General features: G+C 56.5%; 1 protein-coding gene across 1 annotated transcript in view; it reads left to right on the plus strand.

Moving 5' to 3' along the window:
- DNAH17 (dynein axonemal heavy chain 17) overlaps positions 1-21,291 on the plus strand; it is a 103,627-nt gene that overhangs the window by 10,655 nt on the left and 71,681 nt on the right. Inside the window, 9 exon segments of the mRNA XM_047756739.1 lie at positions 3,516-3,781; positions 4,360-4,555; positions 6,649-6,795; positions 11,795-11,903; positions 12,188-12,291; positions 14,175-14,315; positions 17,463-17,606; positions 18,514-18,696; positions 20,034-20,288. Of these exon segments, the coding sequence (XP_047612695.1) occupies positions 3,516-3,781; positions 4,360-4,555; positions 6,649-6,795; positions 11,795-11,903; positions 12,188-12,291; positions 14,175-14,315; positions 17,463-17,606; positions 18,514-18,696; positions 20,034-20,288 (1,545 nt within the window).

Consider the following 21,291-nt stretch of genomic DNA (forward strand, 5'->3'; position numbering starts at 1 on the left):
CAGGTCCCCACTCGGAGGGGAGGAGCTGGCCCGGGAGGAACCCAGGGGGTGGGGGTGGGGGCGCCTGCAGGGCTGAAGCCCACCACAGCAGCTCAGTCTACCCCCGGGTGTGTTCGTGGGGCACATCCCACTCCTAAATCGTGGCCTAAATCCGCTTCCGTGCTCCTCAAGGTCTTTTTCTAACCCTGAACTCTGTTTGTGCTGGATCAGAACGTGAGAGAGAAAATTCTGATGAGCCGTCTCGCCATCTGCTCCTCTTCGTCTCCGTACCTGAGAAGCCTTTCTTCCCGTTTGGCTGCCCTGTGCTCTAACTGGGACAGGCCCTTGGGGTCCCTCCCTCCCTCCCCCCCTCGTGCCCCCCGCCCCCTTGATTCCCTGCATGCTCCCAAGCTGCCTGGATGCTCTCTCACTGGCAGTGATTGCCCCGCAGCCAGGAAAGTTCTAGAGCAATTTTCCACATGATTGTCTCCTGGCAGAGAATGAAATTAACCTCCTTCCCAGAAGCCAGAGGCAAACAGACAGACAGACAAAAACACCAGGTAAATGTGAAATAAAGAGGCAAGGGAAGGACGGTGTCGAGAGGGTCGCCCGCCAGCAAGAGCAATGTGTTTTTCCACCGGTCAGGTGCCAGTCTTCAGAGAAACGGCCCTGGTGACCTGTAAGTCGGGAGCCCCCCGAGGGCGGTGCTGAGAAAGGACATTCGAGTTACAGCAGCATCTTCCTGAGGCGGTGGCTGCCCCGTCTGGCTTTCTGTGACCCGAATCTCTCTCCTCCTTCCTCTGCAGCCGTGATTCCTGTCTTTCCCCCAGAGGCCGTTTTTAGGGATCTTGGTCCCGGTTTTCACACCGAAAACCGGGGCAGCTCTGGGACTCTGGTCCAGCCCTTCTGGGCACCAAGGGCCCCCGCCACGTACCTCAGAGAAAGTGGGATTGTGTGGTCTGAGCCCTGATTTTTTTTTAATAATTTTTTTTCCCATTATAGCTGATTTACAGTGTTCTGTCAATTTTTTGCTGCACAGCGAGGTGACCCCGTCACACATACATGTATACATTCTTTTTTCTCACATTATCAGGCTCCATCGCAAGTGACCAGACGTAGTCCCCGTGCTACACAGCAGGATCCCATTGCTTATCCAGTCCAAAGGCAATAGTTTGCATGTACTAACCCCAGATTCCCAGTCCCCCCTAGTCCCTCCTCCTCCCCCTTGGCAACCAAAGTCTGTTCTCCATATCCGTGATTTTCTTCTCTGTGGAAAGATTCCTTTGTGCCGTATATTAGACTCCAGATATAAGTGAAACCATACGGTATTTGTCTTTCTCTTTCTGACTTGCTTCACTCAATACGAGAGTCTCTAGTTCCATCCAAGTTGCTGCAAATGGCATTATTTTGTTCTTTTTGTGGCTGAGTGGTATTCCACTGTCTATATGTACCACATCTTCTTAATCCAGTCATCTGCTGGTGGACAGTGGGGTTGCTTCCATGTCTGGGCTGTTGTGCATAGAGCTGCAGTGAACATGAGGGTGCACGTGTCTTTTTCAGGGAAAGTTTAGTGCAGATAGATGCCCAAGAGTGGGGTTGCTGGGTCACGTTCTGGTTCTGTGCATAGTTTTCTAAGGTACCTCCGTACTATTCTCCATAGGGGTTGTTGAGCCCTGACGAATCCCCTTTTCCTCCGGGAATCTTCTGCACGCTGCCCTCCCGCCCCTCCCCCTCCAGTCCCCACCCCCCGTGGGCTGGGCCCGGCAGGAGATGCCAGGGGTGGAGGGAGGGAGCCTCGGGCGTCTCTTCCCCCTTCCCCTCGTCCCCTCCCTCCAGGTTGCAGTAACCCCCCCCCCCCACCCACCGCACAGTCCCCAGCGCGTGGTCACCACAGTGCAGGGATTTTTTTTTTTTTTGTCTTTTTAGGGCCACACCTGCGGCATATGGAGGTTCCCAAGCTAGGCGTCTAATTGGAGCTGTAGCCACTGGCCTACACCACAGCCACAGCAACATGGGACCCGAGCTGTGTCTGTGACTTAACACCATAGCTCATGGCAACGCCGGATCCCTTAACCCACTGAGCGAGGCCAGGGATTGAACCTGCCACCTCGTGGTTCCGAGTTGGATTCGTTTCCGCTGAGCCACAGTGGGAACCCCCACGGGGATCTTTATCTGAGCCACCCCCCTGATTCCAGCCAGACCCTAAGGGAAACACCCAGATGATTCTGTCTTACTCTCTTCCACGAAGCTTTTCATTTTTTGAGCGATGGCCAGTGTGGCATCCGCAGACCACGAGGGTGGTACGCTCGCTCCTTGCAAGGTGCTTGGGCGTGGTGACCGCGCTCAGAAACGTGCACTGTCCTGCCAGGTCAGGGCTCCCAGGTGGACAGAACCTGGAAGCGACACATGGCTGGGGACCCAGGCTGTCCCTGCTCCCTGGAGGCTCAAGCCTGTGCGTGAACCCTGCCATCACCGCTGGTGAAGGTGCCAGGCTCTCCCTGTGATTCCTTCAAATCCCCAGGGCTCGACTTTCCCGCGCTGAGCACCTGTGTGAGGTCTGGGCCCCGTCCCCACTGCCACCTTCACCCGGTCAGCTCCAGGCCAAACACGCGCCCCTTTGCGGGTGGGCCGAGCTGTGTCCTCCCGAGAGAGATGCTGAGGTCCTGACCTGGAAATGAGGTCTTGGCAGACGTAACTGAGATGGAAGCCCAGGTCCTGCTGCTGGGGTGTGGGCCTTTAACCCCGAGTGTCTGGGGTCTGTGTAAGGAGAGACACAGAGCTGGACGCGGGGAGGGTGGTCACGTGACACCGGAGGCACAGGGAGCACAGCCGGCGCCCCCCAGGGACTCTGGGCGGGCCTGGGCCGGGCTCTCCCTGGGGCCTTCAGCGGGAGCCAGCACCTCCCCCCCGAGTCACCCTTGACTGTGGACTTGCTGTCCCCAGGCTGTGAGAGAAGAAATGCCTCGTAAGTTCCTGGCAGTCCCAGGGCGCCCCCAGGACGCCCGCCCACACCCAGCATGGGGTGCATGGGGTGAGCTTAGTGGTTTAGGGAACCTGGGGGTGGTGTTCTGCCCCAGGCAGGCCCTCGAGGGTCAGTGCTCTTCCTAAGAGGAAGAATTCTCACGACCGAGACGTTTCTCTGTCAGGGTGTAGCGCGTAAGCTCTCATTGCGCAAGTGCCGCATCATGGCAGGTTTTTGGTTTTGGGGGAGTCTTTTCCCCTAACTTTTAAAACGGTGTCTTTCAACCGTCAGAATCTTCTTTGCCCAAACCCTGACGTCTCCTGGGCCTGGAATGTATTTTTCTAGACCTCAGACCTCGTTGCTCCTGTTGGTTTACAAGCTCATACGCAGGGACTCGGCTCATGTCAGCAAGAGTCCACAGGGGTCCGGCGAGCCACCTGCTGCCCAGAGGAAGCGTCTTTGTCTCAAGGGCCCATGTCTTCCTGTCCTGAAGGGTGGCCGCCTGCACGGCGTCCGCAGCCACGCCGCTGGGGGTGGGCCCCCCCCCGCGAAGGTGCGTCTCGTGTCTCCGCAGCTCCTGCACATGTGCGGGGGCCTCTTGGAACGGCCTCTGATCCTCGCCGAGGTGGTGCCCAGGTACTCGGTCATGCTGGAGCTGTTCGACGCGGAGCTGGACAACACCAAGGCCCTGTATGACGCCCAGATGGCGGCCTCGGCGGATGGGAACATCCCCCCCATCCACAAAAACATGCCCCCCGTGGCCGGGCAGCTCAAGTGGAGCCTGGAGCTGCAGGAGAGGCTGGAGGCCCCCATGAGGGACCTCAAACACATTGAGCATCCGTGAGTGCGGGCGCCTGGCAGGCACCAGGCAGACAGCCGCTCCCCAGCTGCAGGGGCGGGGCATGGGCGTGGGTGTCTGTCCCACCTCCGAGGCAGGTCCACCCTTCACATGGGCCGAGCCTTTCCTTCCCAGGCACGGTTCTAGGAGAGACCCTGTCCGTGCGGCCCCCTGCTCTGGGTGCCTTATCAGCAGGTGGTGTCAGGATAAAGGACAAAGATACCCAAATAGGACCAGCAAAGGCGACTTCCCTGGCACTGGCCAGGGCAGGGAGTCAGCCACTGGCACTTGCTTTTGGCAGAAGCTGGAAGGCAGGTGGACGGCGGGGGCTGCTGGCTCCTGGCTCCTGGGTGGAGGCTGTCGTTTGTGTTTAAGCATCTCTGGTTCTCTCTGGTTGGTCCTAAGTTGGAAGGGAGGCGCCGGATGAGGGAAGCTGGGAGCTATGAGTCAAGTCCTGGCCATTCGGGACCAGCATTGCAAGGGTTGTCCTTTGGCTTTCTGGGCTGGTGGCTGCGGGGCTGGAGAGGCCCCCAGGGAGACCCTCTTGGGGTCCCGACCCTCCTCCCAACTCTGATTCCAGGGTCATGTCCAGCGAGGAGGCCAAGCTGATCTACCAGAAGTACGACGAGATGATGGAGCTGCTGAGAAACTACCGCGAGAGGATCTACCAGCAGTGGGTGGCGGGGGTGGACCAGGACTGCCACTTCAACCTGGGGCAGCCCCTGATCCAGAGGGACCCCGTCACCAGCCTCATCCACGTCAACTTCAGCAAAGCGGTGGGTGCTCTGGCCACAGCATCGGAAGGCTGCCCCGGGACCTGGGCTTCCCTGAGGGGGAGCACGGGGCTTGTGGGCTGGCGTTTATGTCACGTTCAGCTAAAGCTTTATTAAGTATGCCCAGGATAGGAAGTTCCTTTGTGGCACAGTGGGTTAAGGATCCGGTGTTGCTGTAGTGCAGGTCACAGCTGTGCTGTGGGTTCGATCCCTGACCCGGGAATTCCACGTGCCTTACGTGCAGCCAAAAAAAAACTACGCCCAAGATATATATTTTTTAATTTTTTAAATTTTTTAATTTTTATTTTTATTTTTTTGTCTTTCTGCTATTTCTTGGGCTGATCCCGTGGCATATGGAGGTTCCCAGGCTAGGGGTCTAATCGGAACTGTAGCTGCCAGCCTTTGCCAGAGCCACAGCAACTCGGGATCCCAGCCACGTCTGCGACCTACACCACAGCTCACGGCAACACCAGGTCTTTAACCCACTGAGCAAAGGCAGGAATCTAACCCGCAACCTCATGGTTCCTAGTCGGATTCGTTAACTGCTGCGCCACGACGGGAACTCCCCAAGATATATTTAAGATACGAGATAAAATCATAGCATCTCGAACACAGCTCGAATAAGTATGCTATTTTAAAGCTGGGCTGGGCGTTCCCATCGTGGCGCAGTGGTTAATGAATCTGACTAGGAACCATGAGGTTGCAGGTTCCATCCCTGGCCTTGCTCAGTGGATTAAGGATCCGGCATTACTATGAGCTGCAGTGTAGGTCGCAGATGCGGCTTGGATCTGGCGTGGCTGTCGCTGTGGTATAGACTGGTGGCTACAGCTCTGACTCGACCCCTAGGCTGGGAACCTCCATATGCTGCAGGTGTGGCCCTAGAAAAGACAAAAAAGAAAAGAAAAAGCTGGTGTGCCTTTCATGGATTCCAAGAGGAAGTGTCAATTTGAGAATTAAGGGAAAAAAAAAGTTAGCAGGCTCTAGTCAAGTCGGGCAAGCTGGAAGAAATTCACCCCATCCAGGGCCCAAACCCGGGTAGTTGGCCGTGTACAAGGACAGGGTCTGAAGCAGCCTGAAGCCCTACAAGCACCTGCCCTACAAGGAAGCGTCTTCCCTGCTCGGATCCAGGCGGTGGTGCCAGGAGACAGGGAAGCCACATGTGACATTTCCTCTAAAACCATCTCTTTGACCAAAACTCACGCTGTCATTCAGCAAGTGTCTTCTGAGCACTTACTTTGTGCAGGTGCTTGGGATAAATTAGTGAACCCACAAGGCCCTCCTTCTGGAGCTTCCCTCCTATAGGGGGAGAGAGACGCAGAGATGAGAGGAGTGGGCAGGGGAGGGGCGGGGGCGGGGAGGAGGGACCGTCGAACCAGCAGCACAGAGTGCTCCTACCTCTAATGCGTGAGGAGGTGGCGGTCGGTGCCCCAGTGAAGGGGAAGGGCAGGTCAGGGGGCACGGACGGGGCTGCAGGAAGGCAGCAGGTTGCATTTGGGGATGTGAGCAGAGACCCCCAGGGGGTAAGGGACGTGGCCGGGTGCTGGGGGAGCAGCATGGGGGCCAGTGGGGCTGGGTGGAGGGAGCGCAGGGGAGGTGGGGGGAGAGGTGGTGACCAGAGGGCGGAGGAGGATGGAGCTCGGAGGGCCTCATGGACCACAGAAGGGCCGAGGTCTCGTTCTGGGTGAGGCGGCAGCCGCTGCAGGGTTTTGAGCAGCGGGGGGCCCTGATCTGGTCTGGGTTCTTCAAGGGTCCCTCTGATGCTGCGTGCCGAGGGACTGCGGAAAGGGCCAGGCCAGGAGCACAGAGACCACATGGGGCTGAGTGTTCCTCCAAAAACCTGGGGAGCTAGGGTGATGCCATTGCTGTGCTGGCATCAGGACCGGCCAGCAGGGAGCAGAAGTCCTGATCCTGCCAAGCAGAGCCCGCCCCGGCCACGCCTCCTCCAGCTGTGGCACCACACCCAACCCTGGCTGCAGGAGCATCCAGGGACAGACCCCCACCTGTGTGCCAGGGACAGAGCCTCCCCTGTGCAGCCCAGTGCTGTGCCACTGACGTCCCCCCACCCTGACCGCTCCCATCCTCTCTGTCCCCCTTAGTTGGTGGCAGTGCTGAGAGAAGTCAAGTACTTGAACTTCCAGCAACAAAAAGAGGTCCCCAGCAGCGCCGAGACCCTGTTCTCGCAGCACGAGACCTTCCGCAAGTTCGTGGGCAACTTGGAACTCATCGTCAGCTGGTACAATGAGGTGAGCGGGGGTCGCGCTATTTTGTTTAGAACAAGCGCCGGTGTACGAGCTCCACGTGGAACAGAAGCGCCGAGTGCAGCTTCCTATTCGAAGGTTCAGGGGGCCACTCTCTGGGGAGAAGCTGTGTCCTGACCTTTTCCACCTTCCGGAGGTGCCCGCATTCCTGGGCCGAGGCCATGTCACCCGCCCTTGAGGTCACAGCAGGCCAACCTCCGCTCTCTCTTACAAGGACCTCACGAATACATGGGGCCACCAGATGCCAGGGTCCTTGACGGAGTCACATCCGCAAGTTCGGTTGTGCCAAGTGTGAGGTGACACAGTCACAGGTCCTGGCGGTTAGGACATGGACACCTCTGGGGGCCGTTGTTGAGCCAACCTCAGACGCCCGGTCCCAAAGGGGCCGACGAGATGCACTCTCCTTGAACCCTGAGAATCGGGAGGCGAGGCCCAGCCTCAGTCACACTGGAGTCTCCGGGGAGCGGAGACACCCGAGGGGGACAGACACACGGGCAGCAGAAGGACGTGGGGCAGGCGAGCAGACAGGCCCCAAGGACACGGGGGAGCCCCGACCTGGGCTTTGCAGGGCCAGCCCCCGCAGCTCCACTGGCACAGCCCACACCGCTGAGCCAGCTTTCCTGGCCTCCTGTTTCCTGCAGCCAACTTGATCCCAAAGGGAGCAGCTCTCTGGAAGCTGGGATCTCTCTGTTCCTGGGTTTTGCCACTCAGTCTGTCCAGGAGATGCCTGCGCACTTCTGAATCCCTGATGGGAGGCCCCTTCCCTGGGTCCCCAGGGTCTGGGGTGCGGGGGGCCATGCCTCTGTTGCCTCCCCTGCCTGTCTTGTAGGGGCCTTGACCTAAAGGCCCGCCTTCATCTGGGGTGTCCTGTCCTGCCCCTCCCCAGCCCCCTTGCTGAGTGCGGCCTGAGTCAGCGTTGCCTGAAGCACAGCCGCGCCACACACCTGGGAGAGAGGAAGGGTAATATCGGGAGTCCCAGGGGTGTTTGCGTCATCATTGCCGGCTTCCCGGATGCCTCGGGTAGGGGATGGTGGCAGGTCTGACCAAGCCCGGGCATTCCATGCCAAGCAAGAGAAGGGCTGGACTATCAAAAGGTTCCGAGCCCAGAGTTCCCAACGTGGCTCAGCAGTTAGCAAACCCGACTAGCATCCATGAGGACGCAGGTTTGATCCCCGGCCTCGTTCAGTGGGTTAAGGATCCTGCGTTGCCATGGGCTGTGGTGTAGGTCACAGACGCGGCTTGGATCCCGCGTTGCTGTGGCTGTGGTGTAGGCGGGCAGCTACAGCTCTGATTGGACCCCTAGCCTGGAAACCTCCATGTGCCGTGGGTGTGGCCCTAAAAGACAAAAGGACCAAAAATTTTTTAAAAATTATAAAAAGGTTCTGAACAAGGCCTGGGAGACAGTGGGGAAGCCTGCTGCTCTCGTCCGCTCCTGTGACCTCCTCCTACGTGCAGCCCGCCGGCTCATGCCATCAGTAGACTTGTCAAAAACAGCACTCCGCCGGTCCCCGCCTCAACACCTTTACCAAAACCCCACCACAGACCCGTTCCTGTAACTCTATTCCACAAACTAGAGTGCGCTGGAAAGTAACCTGATACATGTTCCAGATAAACTAAGAGGAAGTGTCTTTTCACTAATGTCATTTTTTAAGATAAAGTTTTAAGTGACTCACTTATTGGTGCTGTGAACCGGGAAGCCCCAGGGCCCGCCTTAAGTGCTTTCCTCAAGTTCACCTTCCCCAGAACCAAGTACCTCTGGGCTCCAAGTACGCCGTGTCCATCCCTTCCCTGGAACACCTGCCTCCCAGCCGTGGTGTTTGGAAAACGTGGCAGCTTCAGAGTTCCCACTGTGGCACAGTGGGTTAAGAATCCAACTGCAGTGGCTTGGGTGTCTGTGGAGGCACAGGTTCGATCCCCAGCCTGCCACCGTGGGTTAAGGATCCCGTGTTGCCACAGCTGCAGCATAGGTTGCAGGTGCAGCTTGGATTCAGTCCCTGGCCCAGAAACTTCCATCTGCTGCAGTGCGGCCATTTAAAAAAAAAGTGGGGGCAGGAGAGGTGGGCACCTTTAGAGATGTAGGTGCATGGAGACATACTCAGGGGTTACTGTCAGCGCAAAAGATTTTTTTTTTTTTACAATGATACAGTCAGAAAGAAAGAAATCCGGAGTTCCCGTCGTGGCACAGGCGAAACAAATCCGACAAGGAACCATGAGGTTGCGGGTTCGATCCCTGGCCTTGCTCAGTGGGTTAAAGGTCCAGCATTGCCATGAGCTGTGGTGTAGGTTGCAGATGCGGCTCGGATCTGGCGTTGCTGTGGCTGTGGTGGAGGCTGGCAGCTGTAGCTCCGATTCGACCCCTAGCCTGGGAACCTCCATGTGCTGAGGGAGCGGCCCTATAAAGGACAAAAAGACAAAAGAAAAGAAAAAAGAAATCCAACAAAGATTATTTAGACTAAAAACAGAAACTTGATCACCCGCCTCTGAATTTCCAAACAAAAGCCACCCAGCACACACCAGGGAAGCCGGTTAGCTTCAACCGTGAATGCCGTTGCTCCGCTAATAAAAACGTTGGGCGAGTCCGGGGAGTGGGAGAGTCAGTGCGGGAGCTGAGCGCCTGCCGTGGCGTCTTATTGATGCCACTTGCCCTCTCTGGAGACCCCCCCGGGTCCCTCAGATGTGTCCTTTATTCTTAACGTCGTTTCTGTCGTTAATGCCTGAGCGAGGTGAGCGCCTGTGCGGTGCTTTAAGGAACCTGCTGGGGAGTTCCCGTCGTGGCGCAGTGGTGAACGAATCCGACTAGGAACCATGAGGTTACGGGTTTGGTCCCTGGCCTTGCTCACTGGGTTAAGGATCCGGCGTTGCCCTGAGCTGTGGTGCAGGTTGCAGATGTGGCTTGGATCCTGCGTTGCTGTGGCTCTGGTGTAGGCCGGCGGCTACAGCTCTGATTGGACCCCTAGCCTGGGAACCTCCATATGCCGCGGATGCGACCCTAGAAAAGGCAAAAAGACAAAAAAAAAAAACAACCCAGCAAAAACCTGCTGGGGAGTCTGGGAAATTCCCCTAAAGACGTGGATTTGTACCACCGGCTATTGGAAAGTCATAAACTGGGCGTATTGGATGGATCTCGTTACCACTGTCACAGAGGCCTGCTAACGTCCGCGGCTGTCTGGGTCCCACGTGTCCTTGCTTAATGTCCAAGCTCAGAAGCGGGATCGGTGTCTCACAGAGTCACGCGTTATGATTCCAAAGACGCCTTCGCTTACTTCTGTCTGGTTCCCACTGGTCGTAGCCCTCGAGCCTTATTTCCCTGCTCCCACTATACCCTCTTCTAAGAGCTCATTCTCTGAAAAGGAGGACACGGGGTGGGGGGGGGGGGCGGTGCCCCTTAGAGCACCAAGTGTATGTGAAGAGTTGTCGTGAAAGGCAAACAGCATCTAATGTCCATTTATTTGTTTATTGTCTTTCGAGGGCCGCACCCGTGGCACAGGGAGGTTCCCAGGCGAGGGGTCTCATCGGAGCTACAGCTGCTGGCCACAGCCACAGCCACGGCACTGCCGGGTCCTCCACCCCCTGAATAAGGCCAGGGATCGAACCGTCATCCTTGCGGATCCTAGCTGGGTTTATTTCTGCAGAGCCACAGTGGGAACTCCTAAGCTACATTGTCAAAGTTTCCTGGTATGTATGCGTTGCCTCAGCATTCGCAAATGTCCTTCTCTTTCCACCCCGTGACATGGGTGATTAGGGGTTAAGCATGTACATAAGTCCTTGGTGATCAAAGGTAATTTTAAAAGTTGGACTCTCCTGAACTTTGATTTACATATTAAACAGCACTAAGTGTAATTGGTTTGGTTGGTGTTGAGTTACACGCCTTCCCATGAGACCGTGAGATTTTCTTAAATGGATGTGTAGTTAGTTGATTTACAAGTCGGGTTAGTGTCAGATGGACATGGCCGTGATTCGGTTATACGCCCACATATGAATTAGTCTTCTTCAGATTCTTTTCAGTTATAAGCTGTCACAAAATATGGAGTTTAGTGGCCTTGTTGTTTCTCTATTTTGTACATAGCAGATTATATCTGTTAATCCCAAGCTCCTAATTTATCCTTCCCCCATTTTCCCCTTTCATAACCATAAATTTGTTTTCTGTTGTCTGTGGGTCTATTTTGTAAACAAGTTCCTTTGGTTTTATTTCTTGCTTTTTGTTTTAGTTTCCACTTGTAAGTGATATCACATGATACTTGTCTTTGCTGTCTGGCTTTACTTAGTATGATCATCTCTAGGTCCATCCATGTTGCTGCAAATAGCATCCTTTCATTCTTTTTTATGGCTGAGTAGTATTCCATTGTGTATATACCACATCTGCTTTATCCATTCATCTGTCATTCATCTGTCGATGGACATTTAGGTTGCTTCCATGTCCTAGCTATTGTAAATAGTGCTGCTGAGAACATAGGGGTGCGTGTATCTTTTTTTTTTTTTCCAAGAAAAATCTCTCTAATTTTTTTTTAAGGCTGCACTTGTGGCATATGGAAGTTCCTGGGCTAGGGATCAAATCAGAGCCATGGCTGCTGTCCTATGCCACAGCCACAGCAACACGGGATTCAAGCTGCATCTGCATCCTACACTGCAGTTTGCAACAATGCCAGATCTTAACCCACTGATCGAGGCCAGGGATCGAACCCACATCCTCATGGACACTATGTCGGGTTCTTAACCCATTGAACCACAGTGGGAACTCCAAGGGGGTGCACGTATCTTTTTGAATTACAGTTTTCTCCGGATATAGGCCCAGGAGTGGGATTGCAAGATCATATGGCTGCTCTGTTTTTAGTTTTCCGAGGTGCCTCCATGCTGTTGTCCATAGTGGCTGCGCCAGTTTCCATCCCCGCCACCCGGGTGGGAGGGGGCCCTGTACCGTGAGACAGTTTTGAATCTGCTTGGATTTGGAACAAAGGCCCTGAAACCGTGGCCTTTGTTTTTGCAGATAAAGACCGCAATGATGGATGTAGAATTTCCACTGATAAAGTCGGAATTGGAAGCGATCGATGTCCAGTTACTAGATGCTGAAAGGACCCTGTTCTGGAACAGCGAAGGTACCAAGGCAGCGCTCATTGCCCCTTGGGCTGAGCGTGGGCGAGAGGGCACGGGGGCGGGGGTGGGGGTCCAGCCTGCCTGGCATCTGGAATTCGCGGTCTGCCTCCCGGGGACGGGGAGGTCCCGTTTCCAAGGGGCCACGACGTACATTGCTCCTCAGCCGCGCGTTTCGCGAGGGGCTCGCCACGACTTCTTCTGCTTCAGGCCCCGGAGAGTGGACGTGCCAGCTGAGGGCAGTCTTGCAACAGGGCATGTTTACACCAGAATCGTGCTTCCATTCTAGGTGTGTTTGAATATATTCAAGAGATGAGAGAAATCTTACACAACTTGCAGAACAGGATACAAAAAGCAAAGCAAAACGTGGAGGCAATTTCCCAGGCCATGATGGTGAGTAGCCGCCTGCAGGCACGTAGCAGGTGGGGGCCAGGGAGATGCTCCTGCAAAGCGCCCAGGGCAATGCGGGCACCTGCTGTTTGAGGCTCTGGACCAAAGGGGTGATGACCACGTCAGGCAGGCAGCCCCCAAAGCAGAAAACCCCCAGGTCACTCTGCAGAGTTCCGCTCCATGTGACTCTCTTCAGCTCAGCCTGGGCGTGGGCTCCAGGAACAAGGGTGGGGAGGCTGGGCCGAGCCCCGCCGGGAACGTGCTCACTGCTGAGGGTCTGAGTCTGCAGACACCTGCCCCCGGCCGGCTCTGACGTTCATGTCTCTTCTACCTCGAGGCTCCTTTGGCTTATCCAGCCCGAATGGCTCATCACAGCCTGGAAGGCTTTCCTGCGTTAGAGCTGACAGTCATTGCATCACCCTCCGCTTAGATTTAACTCAGTCAATTGTAGGCAAAAAAATCCATTGCTCGCCCCATTTTCACAATTCAATTCTCATTTAATCCGACTATTTCCTCAGGTAGTTGCCTAAGAAAGGGGTGCATCGATGCCCTACTTTCTGTGTCTTTGCTTGTCCAAAAATATCTTTCTTTTTATCTCACTTGTAGCTATCTTCTCCAAGTAAAGGATTTTTTTTCTTTTTTTTTGGTCTTTTTGCCTTTTCTGGGGCTGCTCCCATGGCATATGGAGGTGCCCAGGCTAGGGGTCTAATCAGAGCTGTAGGCACCGGCCTATGCCAGAGCCACAGCAACACCAGATCCGAGCTGCGTCTGTGGCCTACACCACAGCTCAGGGCAACGCTGGATCCTTAACCCACTGAGCGAGGTCAAGGATCAAACCCTCAACTTCATGGTTCCTAGTCGGATTCGTTAACCACTGAGCCACGACGGGAACTCCTCCAAGTAAAGGATTTTTTTGATATGGTCTTTTTCTTCCAAAAATCTAGAAGTGTCCCTCCGTTGGTCTGCTCGGACTGCCATAACAAAGTAGCGGAGAGCGGGCAGCTTCAAGTGTAGATGTTTCTAGGCCCACAGGCTAGAAGTTCGAGATCATGGGGCATTGATCATGGGGCGTTGGTGTCTCCTGAGGCCCCTCCTCGGAGTGTGGATAGCCGTCTTGTCCCCATGCCCTCACGTGGCCGTCCCTCTGCGTCTGTGTCCCAGTCTCTTCTCCTTACGGGGACACCAGTGCCCACCCTAGCGACCTCCCTCTGACCTACTCCTCAGACTCTCAAAGCACAGTCCGGCCCCGAGGTGTTGGAGGTTATGGCTTCGATGTAAAAATTGGGGGTGGGACATGGCTCAGCCTGCAGCCACCCCGTCTTGTAGCCTCGACGTTAAGGAAGCTGACAACCACGTGGCTGTCCTCTGCTGCCCTCTTCTCTCTGTCCAGAGGCGGGCAGGGTCCTTGGGCATCTTCAGGCTTCAGACACTTCACCAGGGTGTGTCCAGATGGGCATCTGCTTTTAACATCCCCTAAGTTCATAACATGCTTTCGGCCCGAAATCAGCAGTGTTTCCCCAGTCCTCAGGCGCCTTCTCTCGTGTCGCTTTCTGTCCTGGACCCGGCCGCTGTGTCCCCCCGCCCCTAGCTCCTGTGGTTCCCCCACAAGAGGGTCCCAGATGCTCCTTCCCCAAGAAGGGCTCCCACTGGGCCGGATGGGACGGGGGGAGACGCCCAGGGGCTCTGTGTGCCCCCCACAACCCTGAGGCTCTCGTTGGTCCAGAGTTAAATCACCCGAGGCTTTCTAGCCAACAGTCCTCAGCAGCCCCTCGGCCTCTGCGAGGCCAGCCGGGACGGGACACTCACACCATAGGGTGTGTCGCCAGGAGGTGGGACCGGAAGCCTCCTCTCCAAACGCTTCGCTCCCGCTCCCGTTGTCCTTCCAGGACTGGTCGGCCAACCCGATGTTTGAGAGGAAGGACAACAAGAAGGAGGCCCTGCTAGACCTGGATGGGAGGACGGCCCATCTCAACAAGCGCTACACCGCGGTCAAGGACGCCGGCCTGAAGATCCAGGCCATGGTCGCGGTGAGGAGACGCCCACCTGGGAGGGCCTTCGAGAGCCCACCGGCTTTCAGGAGGCGGGAGGGCTGTGGGTGTCCTGGAAACGACCTTGCCCTTTAACCCGGGAAGCCTGGTGATGAGTCGTGGTCATGAGACGGCCCTCCTCTAAGTGTGTCCGAGCCCCGCCCCCCTCGAGGGACACCTTTGTGCAAGGGGTATATGCAGCTTGTTTCTGCGGGATGAGCTGGATCCTGCAACCCCCTCAGTTCCCCCGCCACGAGGGTGAGCCTTGTGGTGAGCAGCCTTGGGCATCTTTGAATCAGGACAACGTGCTGACGCGTGCCCACTGCGCTGCCCACGTGCAGGTTTTGCCGTCCTGCCAACCCGCTAAGGACCCGTGGGCCTTCCCGGCTGACGCAGCCGGAGGGGCTGCAAATGGGAGCCTGGCATCTCCCCCGGAATCTCCTGTGCCCCCTCTCCCTCAGCGGCTCTTCTGTTCAGCTTGCCCTTTGGCTTGTTTCTGCGGCCACTGTGAAGGACAGAGCACCACACTGGCCTGGAAAGCAGAAAATTCTGCCCCCCTTCCTGCCACCCGAGCTCAGGGTATCTTCAGGGCAGTTTTTCTGGGTTTCCAGTGCCTGGTGCAAGTCGCCAGTATGGCCTCAAATGACGGGTGTCCGCAGCCAGAGGGACCGGCAGCCCCCACCCCCAGGAGGCTCTGTGCTGGGCTGGTCTCATGGTCAGGTCACTGCTTGGGAAGGTGAGTGGCCCCGTGGAGTGACTTGACTGGGTCAAAAATTACTTGGTCTCCGTTCCAGGTCCTCTTCCTCTCCCTCTGCCCGGGTGGCCAGAAGGTCCCACTAAATTAGCCTGTTAAACTGCAAAATGGTTACATGGAAAAGTGAAGCGATTAACCTGTGAGCCCTCTCAGAGATGTTGGAGACGGAGAGAGATCCTGTCTAAAGTCAGGAGGAGGTTCACAGCACAGCACACGGCCAGGGGCAGGCAAGGGGGCAGAGGCCAGCAAGCCATCAGGCACGGCTTCGTTACCACACACGTCTGCCAGCGTCGCCTGCTCCCCGTTAGTCTCCTGAACCATGGCTTTCTGCCTCTCACTGAGGTTATTTAAGCCTGTCTTTCTCCTCTGTTAGAATCTGCCTGAGGTACAGGCTGAGTCCTACTCATCTTTGTGTTTTCCTGTGGCACTCAGTTTCTTCCAGATTGATCCATCCACTCACCCACCCACCATCGATCCATCCATCATCCACCCACCCATCCATCATCCATCCATCATCCACCCACCCATCATCCACCCACCCATCCATCCACCCATCCATCCATCCACCCATCCATCATCCACCCACCCATCCATCCACCCATCCATCATCCACCCACCCATCACCCATTCATCCATCCATCCATCATCCACCCACCCATCATCCCTCCATCCATCCATCCATCATCCACCCACCCATCATCCATCTATCCATCCATCCACCCATCATCCACCCATCCATCATCCACCCACCCACCCATCATCCATCCATCCATCATCCACCCACCCATCATCCCTCCATCCATCATCCACCCACCCACCCATCATCCATCCATCCATCATCCACCCACCCATCATCCCTCCATCCATCATCCACCCATCCATCCATCATCCACCCACCCATCTTCCCTCCATCCATCCATCCATCATCCACCCACCCACCCATCATCCACCCACCCATCCATCATCCACCCATCCATCATCCACCCACCCATCATCCCTCCATCCACCCATCCATCATCCACCCACCCACCCGTCCATCCATCCATCCACCCACCCATCATCCCTCCATCCATCATCCACCCATCCATCCATCATCCACCCACCCATCTTCCCTCCATCCATCCATCCATCATCCACCCATCCATCCATCATCCACCCACCCATCCATCATCCACCCACCCATCCATCATCCACCCATCCATCATCCACCCACCCATCATCCATCCATCCATCCATCCATCCATTATCCACCCATCCATCATCCACCCACCCACCCATCATCCACCCATCCATCATCCATCCACCCACCCATCCATCATCCACCCACCCATCCATCCATCCACCCATCCATCCATTATCCACCCATCCATCATCCACCCACCCATCATCCCTCCATCCACCCATCCATCATCCACCCACCCACCCGTCCATCCATCCATCCACCCACCCATCATCCCTCCATCCATCCATCCATCATCCACCCACCCATCATCCATCCATCCATCCACCCACCCATCCATCATCCACCCACCCATCCATCATCCATCCATCCATCCATCATCCACCCACCCATCCATCATCCATCCACCCATCATCCATTCATCCATCCATCCATTATCCACCCATCCATCATCCACCCACCCATCCATCCATCCACCCATCCATCCGCCCTTCCATCCACCCATCCATCCACCCATCCATCCACCCATCCATCATCCACCCACCCATCATCCCTCCATCCATCCACCCATCCACCCATACATACATCCATCCACCCACATACACTCATCCATCCACCTGTCTATCCACCCACCAACCAGCCACCTATCCAGCCAGCCAGACATCCATCAGCTCCTGCTCTGTCCCAGGCATAGTGCTGAGGGCTGGGGTATAATGGTAGACATGACAGTCAACCCCTGTCCTCATGAAGCTTGGCATCAAGGGTACAGACCAAAGACGATATAATTCAGAGTTGTCATCTGTCCACGTAGTTGACATAATCTTTCCAGGACGGGCTCGTCACATCTGCTCTAAATATATAATTCAGAGTTGTCATCTGTGCCATCACGGGCGCCAATGATGGATTGCTCGTGGGAACCCAGGTGGGGGGCAGGGACAGGACCCAAACCTGTGATGAATGGGGGGTGGTCAGGGAGGGCCACTTGTGTGAAGCTGAGAGATGAGAAGCTGTCTCCGGCATGAATGGGAGGGAGCAGCTGTGCAGAGACAGACTTGGACCCTGGAAGAGCTCGGCACATGCAGTTCAGGAAGCTGAAAGCAGACCCCTGCGTGTGGGGCGTGAGCCAGCACAAGCCCAGTGAGTCAAACACATTGACTGAAGAGGGAGCCGGGGACAAGGGACACGACAGCCAGCTGTGTGATTCGGTTTGCAGGAAAATGCAGAGCTCTTTAGAGCAGATGTGACGAGCCCGTCCTGGAAAGATTACGTCAACTACGTGGACAGCCTGGTCTTAGATGGATTCTACTGTTTCATTCGCAAGTCTCTCAATTACCTCATGGACAACATGGTGGCAGATGTAAGTTATACACACACACACACACACGTACTAGAAATGTGGCTTATGAGTATGAGATGAGGTTGATGTTGGAATCTGGAATTTGTGGTTTCCTAATGAAATAACGGGGAGTCCCCATATTTGCAAGTGGTCAAACAGCAGGAACAGACCGCAGAATCAGCGGCTTGAGTCAAGTCTGGTCATGTGAGGGGGGGACAACTGACCTCTCCCTCTTGGCAACTCACTTGGGCACTAGTACGGACCCTCCCTCGGTCAGAGGGAGAACCGGGGGCTCCCGAGTTGGCCATCCCCCCTGCCAGGGCCAGTGTGGGACTGCGTTTGGAGAAAGATCAGTGCTGTAAAGCAGGTTTGTAAATGGAAGCTCTGGTGGACGTGAGGGCTTGTCCTTCCTGGAGCCCAGCTGTGACACCAGCTGCCTGGCTGTGACACGGCCCCACTCCCTGCCCCACCCCCATGCGCTCATGACCACAGCTGTGGGCTCTTACGCTTGAGCCTGCTGCCACCCTACGTGCTCTATAAGTTAGCCATTCATTTAGCGCTCACGGTCACCCAAAGAGGTAGGGACAATTATTGCCTCCGTTGTAGGACTGCTCTCATTTTATGTTTCTGGGGAAACGGGGGAGTCGAGGGTCTCACCTGAGGCCGTGCAGCTGGTCCGCAGCAGAGGAGGGCTTGGCACGGAGTAGCTGGTCTCCTCTGTGCTCGCCACCCTGGCCGCCCAGCCTGCACTTGGCCTATGGCCCTGCATTTGGTTATGTAATTCTTGCTCCAGGGCCCTCGGGGGAGCTGCTCTCTGTAGGGGTCCAGCCAGCCGGAGGTGTCCCTCTGCCTAGGGCAGGGGGAACACGGGCCCTGAGAACAGGTCCGCCAAGGGCGAGGCATTGACCCCCGGACGGCCTGTTTGCAGGAGAGCATCGCACCGCTGTTTGAGGTCCGCATGGAGCTGGACGATGACGGGCTGGTCTTCAGTCCGTCCCTGGATATGGGCGGGGACCGGAGCTTCCTGGCACTGATCGGGAGCCTGGTCACTGACATCTACAATGTGGCCAGGCTCATCCCCAGACTGGCCAAGGGCAGGATGAACTACAAGGTACGGCCCCACTGCGTTCCCCGCCACCAGCTGCCCTCCTGGGCGGGAGCCGCCTCCCTGACTCAGCCGCGCCCAGGGGTGCGTGTCTGTTCCGGGGAGGTCCTGAGCGGAGCGTGCTGAGGGGCCCAGGAGCTGCTTCTCTATCGGGTTCTCCCCACTCTGGAAGTCCTGTCCTTTTCCTCAGAATGACTTCTCCTCCTCGGCCTGGTTTGCAGCCCCTGTCGCCTTCCCACCCCCACGAAGATGCCCAGTGCGCGTCCCTCCCCCACTTCCTGGTCTGAGCGCTCGGGCTCTTTGACACATGTGCCTCCCGCTGGCCCCCGCTCCCATTTGCCCTAAATGCACTCAACACCTCCCCAGCACGGAAACCACATGGGGTGCAGAATCAGATGGTGGGGTGCAGAAGCATGGACACGTCAGCCCCCCTGCAGGGAGGTCAGAGGAGGTGTGCGTGACAGTTAAACAAAAATTGGAAAAGACCTAAGTGACCAGTAGATTCTGGCTCATCCAAAGGCATCTGGGTGAGTCACACGAGGGAGCCCGGAGTGGAAGGCTGCTCGTGACGTGTTAATCAAGTTGTTGGACCACGTTTAAAACATGAGTTCAGTCGTTTAAACAAACAAAAGCCTGTCTCCCTAGGGCTACCCTCCAAACTGAGAAGAGTGCTGGCTTTTGGGAAACAGGCTGGGGGAGGCTGGAGGGAGGCCAGGGGATGCAAACAGGGCATCTTATTTCCTGTACTTCTGCACGGTTTGAGCTTCTGGATGATGGGTGCGTATTTGTCATAAGAAACATTTGCAGCGCGGTGCTCTGTGTGGTTAGGGACAGGGGTGTGTGTGTGTGTGTGTGTGTGTGTGTGTGTGTGTCTGGTGACAGATGTGAGGACACAGGAGGAAATACCTGGCAAGGTTGAGGTCAAGGTCAGGTTTCGGGAAAAGCCGATGTGCATTCTGAGTCTCGAGGGTGGGAAGGGATTTCCAGGCAGAGAGAACAGCTTGGGGGTTCCTGAGCCGCCAAAGGGTGGCGTCCCCGGCCCAAGTGCACGCAGGGATCAGCTCAGGTGTAGACACGGGACCCGATTCAGGCCAATGAGAGCCCGACTCTGACATGTGCTGCGGAATCTGGGGTTCTCAGGGGCTTCGCGTGATGCCACAGGACAGAACAAAGCCAGCTATGGGGCAGGTGACATCCTGGAGGGGTCCGTGCCGTTGGTTAGTGTCACGTTCCCATGGAAACGAGCGGCACAGCCGCGCGGGGGCAGCAGGTTTGGTCAGGAGGCAGAAGCAGGAGGGAGGGGAGACCGGACCCAAGGGCTTCCCCGCTCCTGCCCCTTCCAGACCGACCTGGAGGACATGACAGACCTGACGGAGCTGCGGGAGGAGATGTCCAGCCTGGTGATGGGCGCCATAAAGGAGGCTGAGGAGTACCAGGACTCCTTCGAGCGCTACTCCTACCTCTGGGCGGACGACCCCCAGGAGGTCATGAAGAACTTCCTCACCTTCGGCCGCACCGTCAGCCCCGAGGACCTGGACACCCGGGCCGAGGAGACCCTCCCCAAGAGGCCGCCCACCCTCGCCCAGTTCCAGCAGCAGGTGCATGTGAACCCGCCCCCCCCCCCCCCCACCATGGAGGGGCCCTGGGCTTCTTGTAAAACCGGGCGGAACTTTTTTGAAATGTGGGTTTTCTTACTGTTCAAGTACAGAGAGCCCAACAGGTCAGGAGATGGCCACCTTGGAAGGAGGGCACGGCTCCTGAGAGGCGGAGGTCCCGCCGGCCCTGCAGGGCTGCACAGGGGAGCACCAATGTCACCAGGAGGCAGAGGGGGGAGGAGGGGGGAGCCCAGCTGAGCACCTGCCCCGGGATCCCCAGGGGATGGAAGGGGCGGGGCTGGGCTTAGGATGGGCTGGTGTGTGTTGTCTCAGGGACTGGGAGGTCTGTGGGCTGCCCCAAGTCGTCAGGGTCCTGGCCTGGAGTAAAGAGGGGCAGGGGGACAGTGGCCTGAAGTGTGAGAGCCTTGGAGCAGAGGTGGGGTGTGGCCTCTAGTAGGCGGTTTGCTTTGGAAGGTGTGGTCCTGGGGGGCTGTCTGCTATCGAATAATTAGCCAGCCCTGGGAGCTGAGCATCCGGTGCCAGAGCATTTAAGGACATAGCACGTGGAGTTCCCGTCGTGGCTCAGTGGAAACGAATCCGGCTAGGAACCATGAGGTTGTGGGTTCGATTCCCAGTCTCGCTCAGTGGGTTAAGGATCCAACATTGCCATGAGCTGTGGTGTAGGTCACAGATGTGTCTCGGATCCTGCATTGCTGTGGCTGTGGTGTAGGCCGGTAGCTGTAGCTCTGATTCAACCCCTAGCCTGGGAACTTCCATATGCTGCGAGTGCGGCCCCCAAACAAAACAAAACAAACGAAAAAAGGATAGAGCATGTGAGGGAGTTCCTGTCGTGGCTCAGCAGTTAAAGAGCCCGACTGGCATCCGTGAGGACACGGGTTTGATCCCTGGCCTCGCTCAGTGGATGAAGGATCCAGCGTTGCCGTGAGCTGTGGTATAGGTCACAGACATGGCTCAGATTTCTTGTCCCTGTGGCTGTAGTGTAGGC

This window comes from Phacochoerus africanus, chromosome 14, assembly GCF_016906955.1.
Source record: "Phacochoerus africanus isolate WHEZ1 chromosome 14, ROS_Pafr_v1, whole genome shotgun sequence".
Taxonomy (NCBI): domain Eukaryota; kingdom Metazoa; phylum Chordata; class Mammalia; order Artiodactyla; family Suidae; genus Phacochoerus; species Phacochoerus africanus.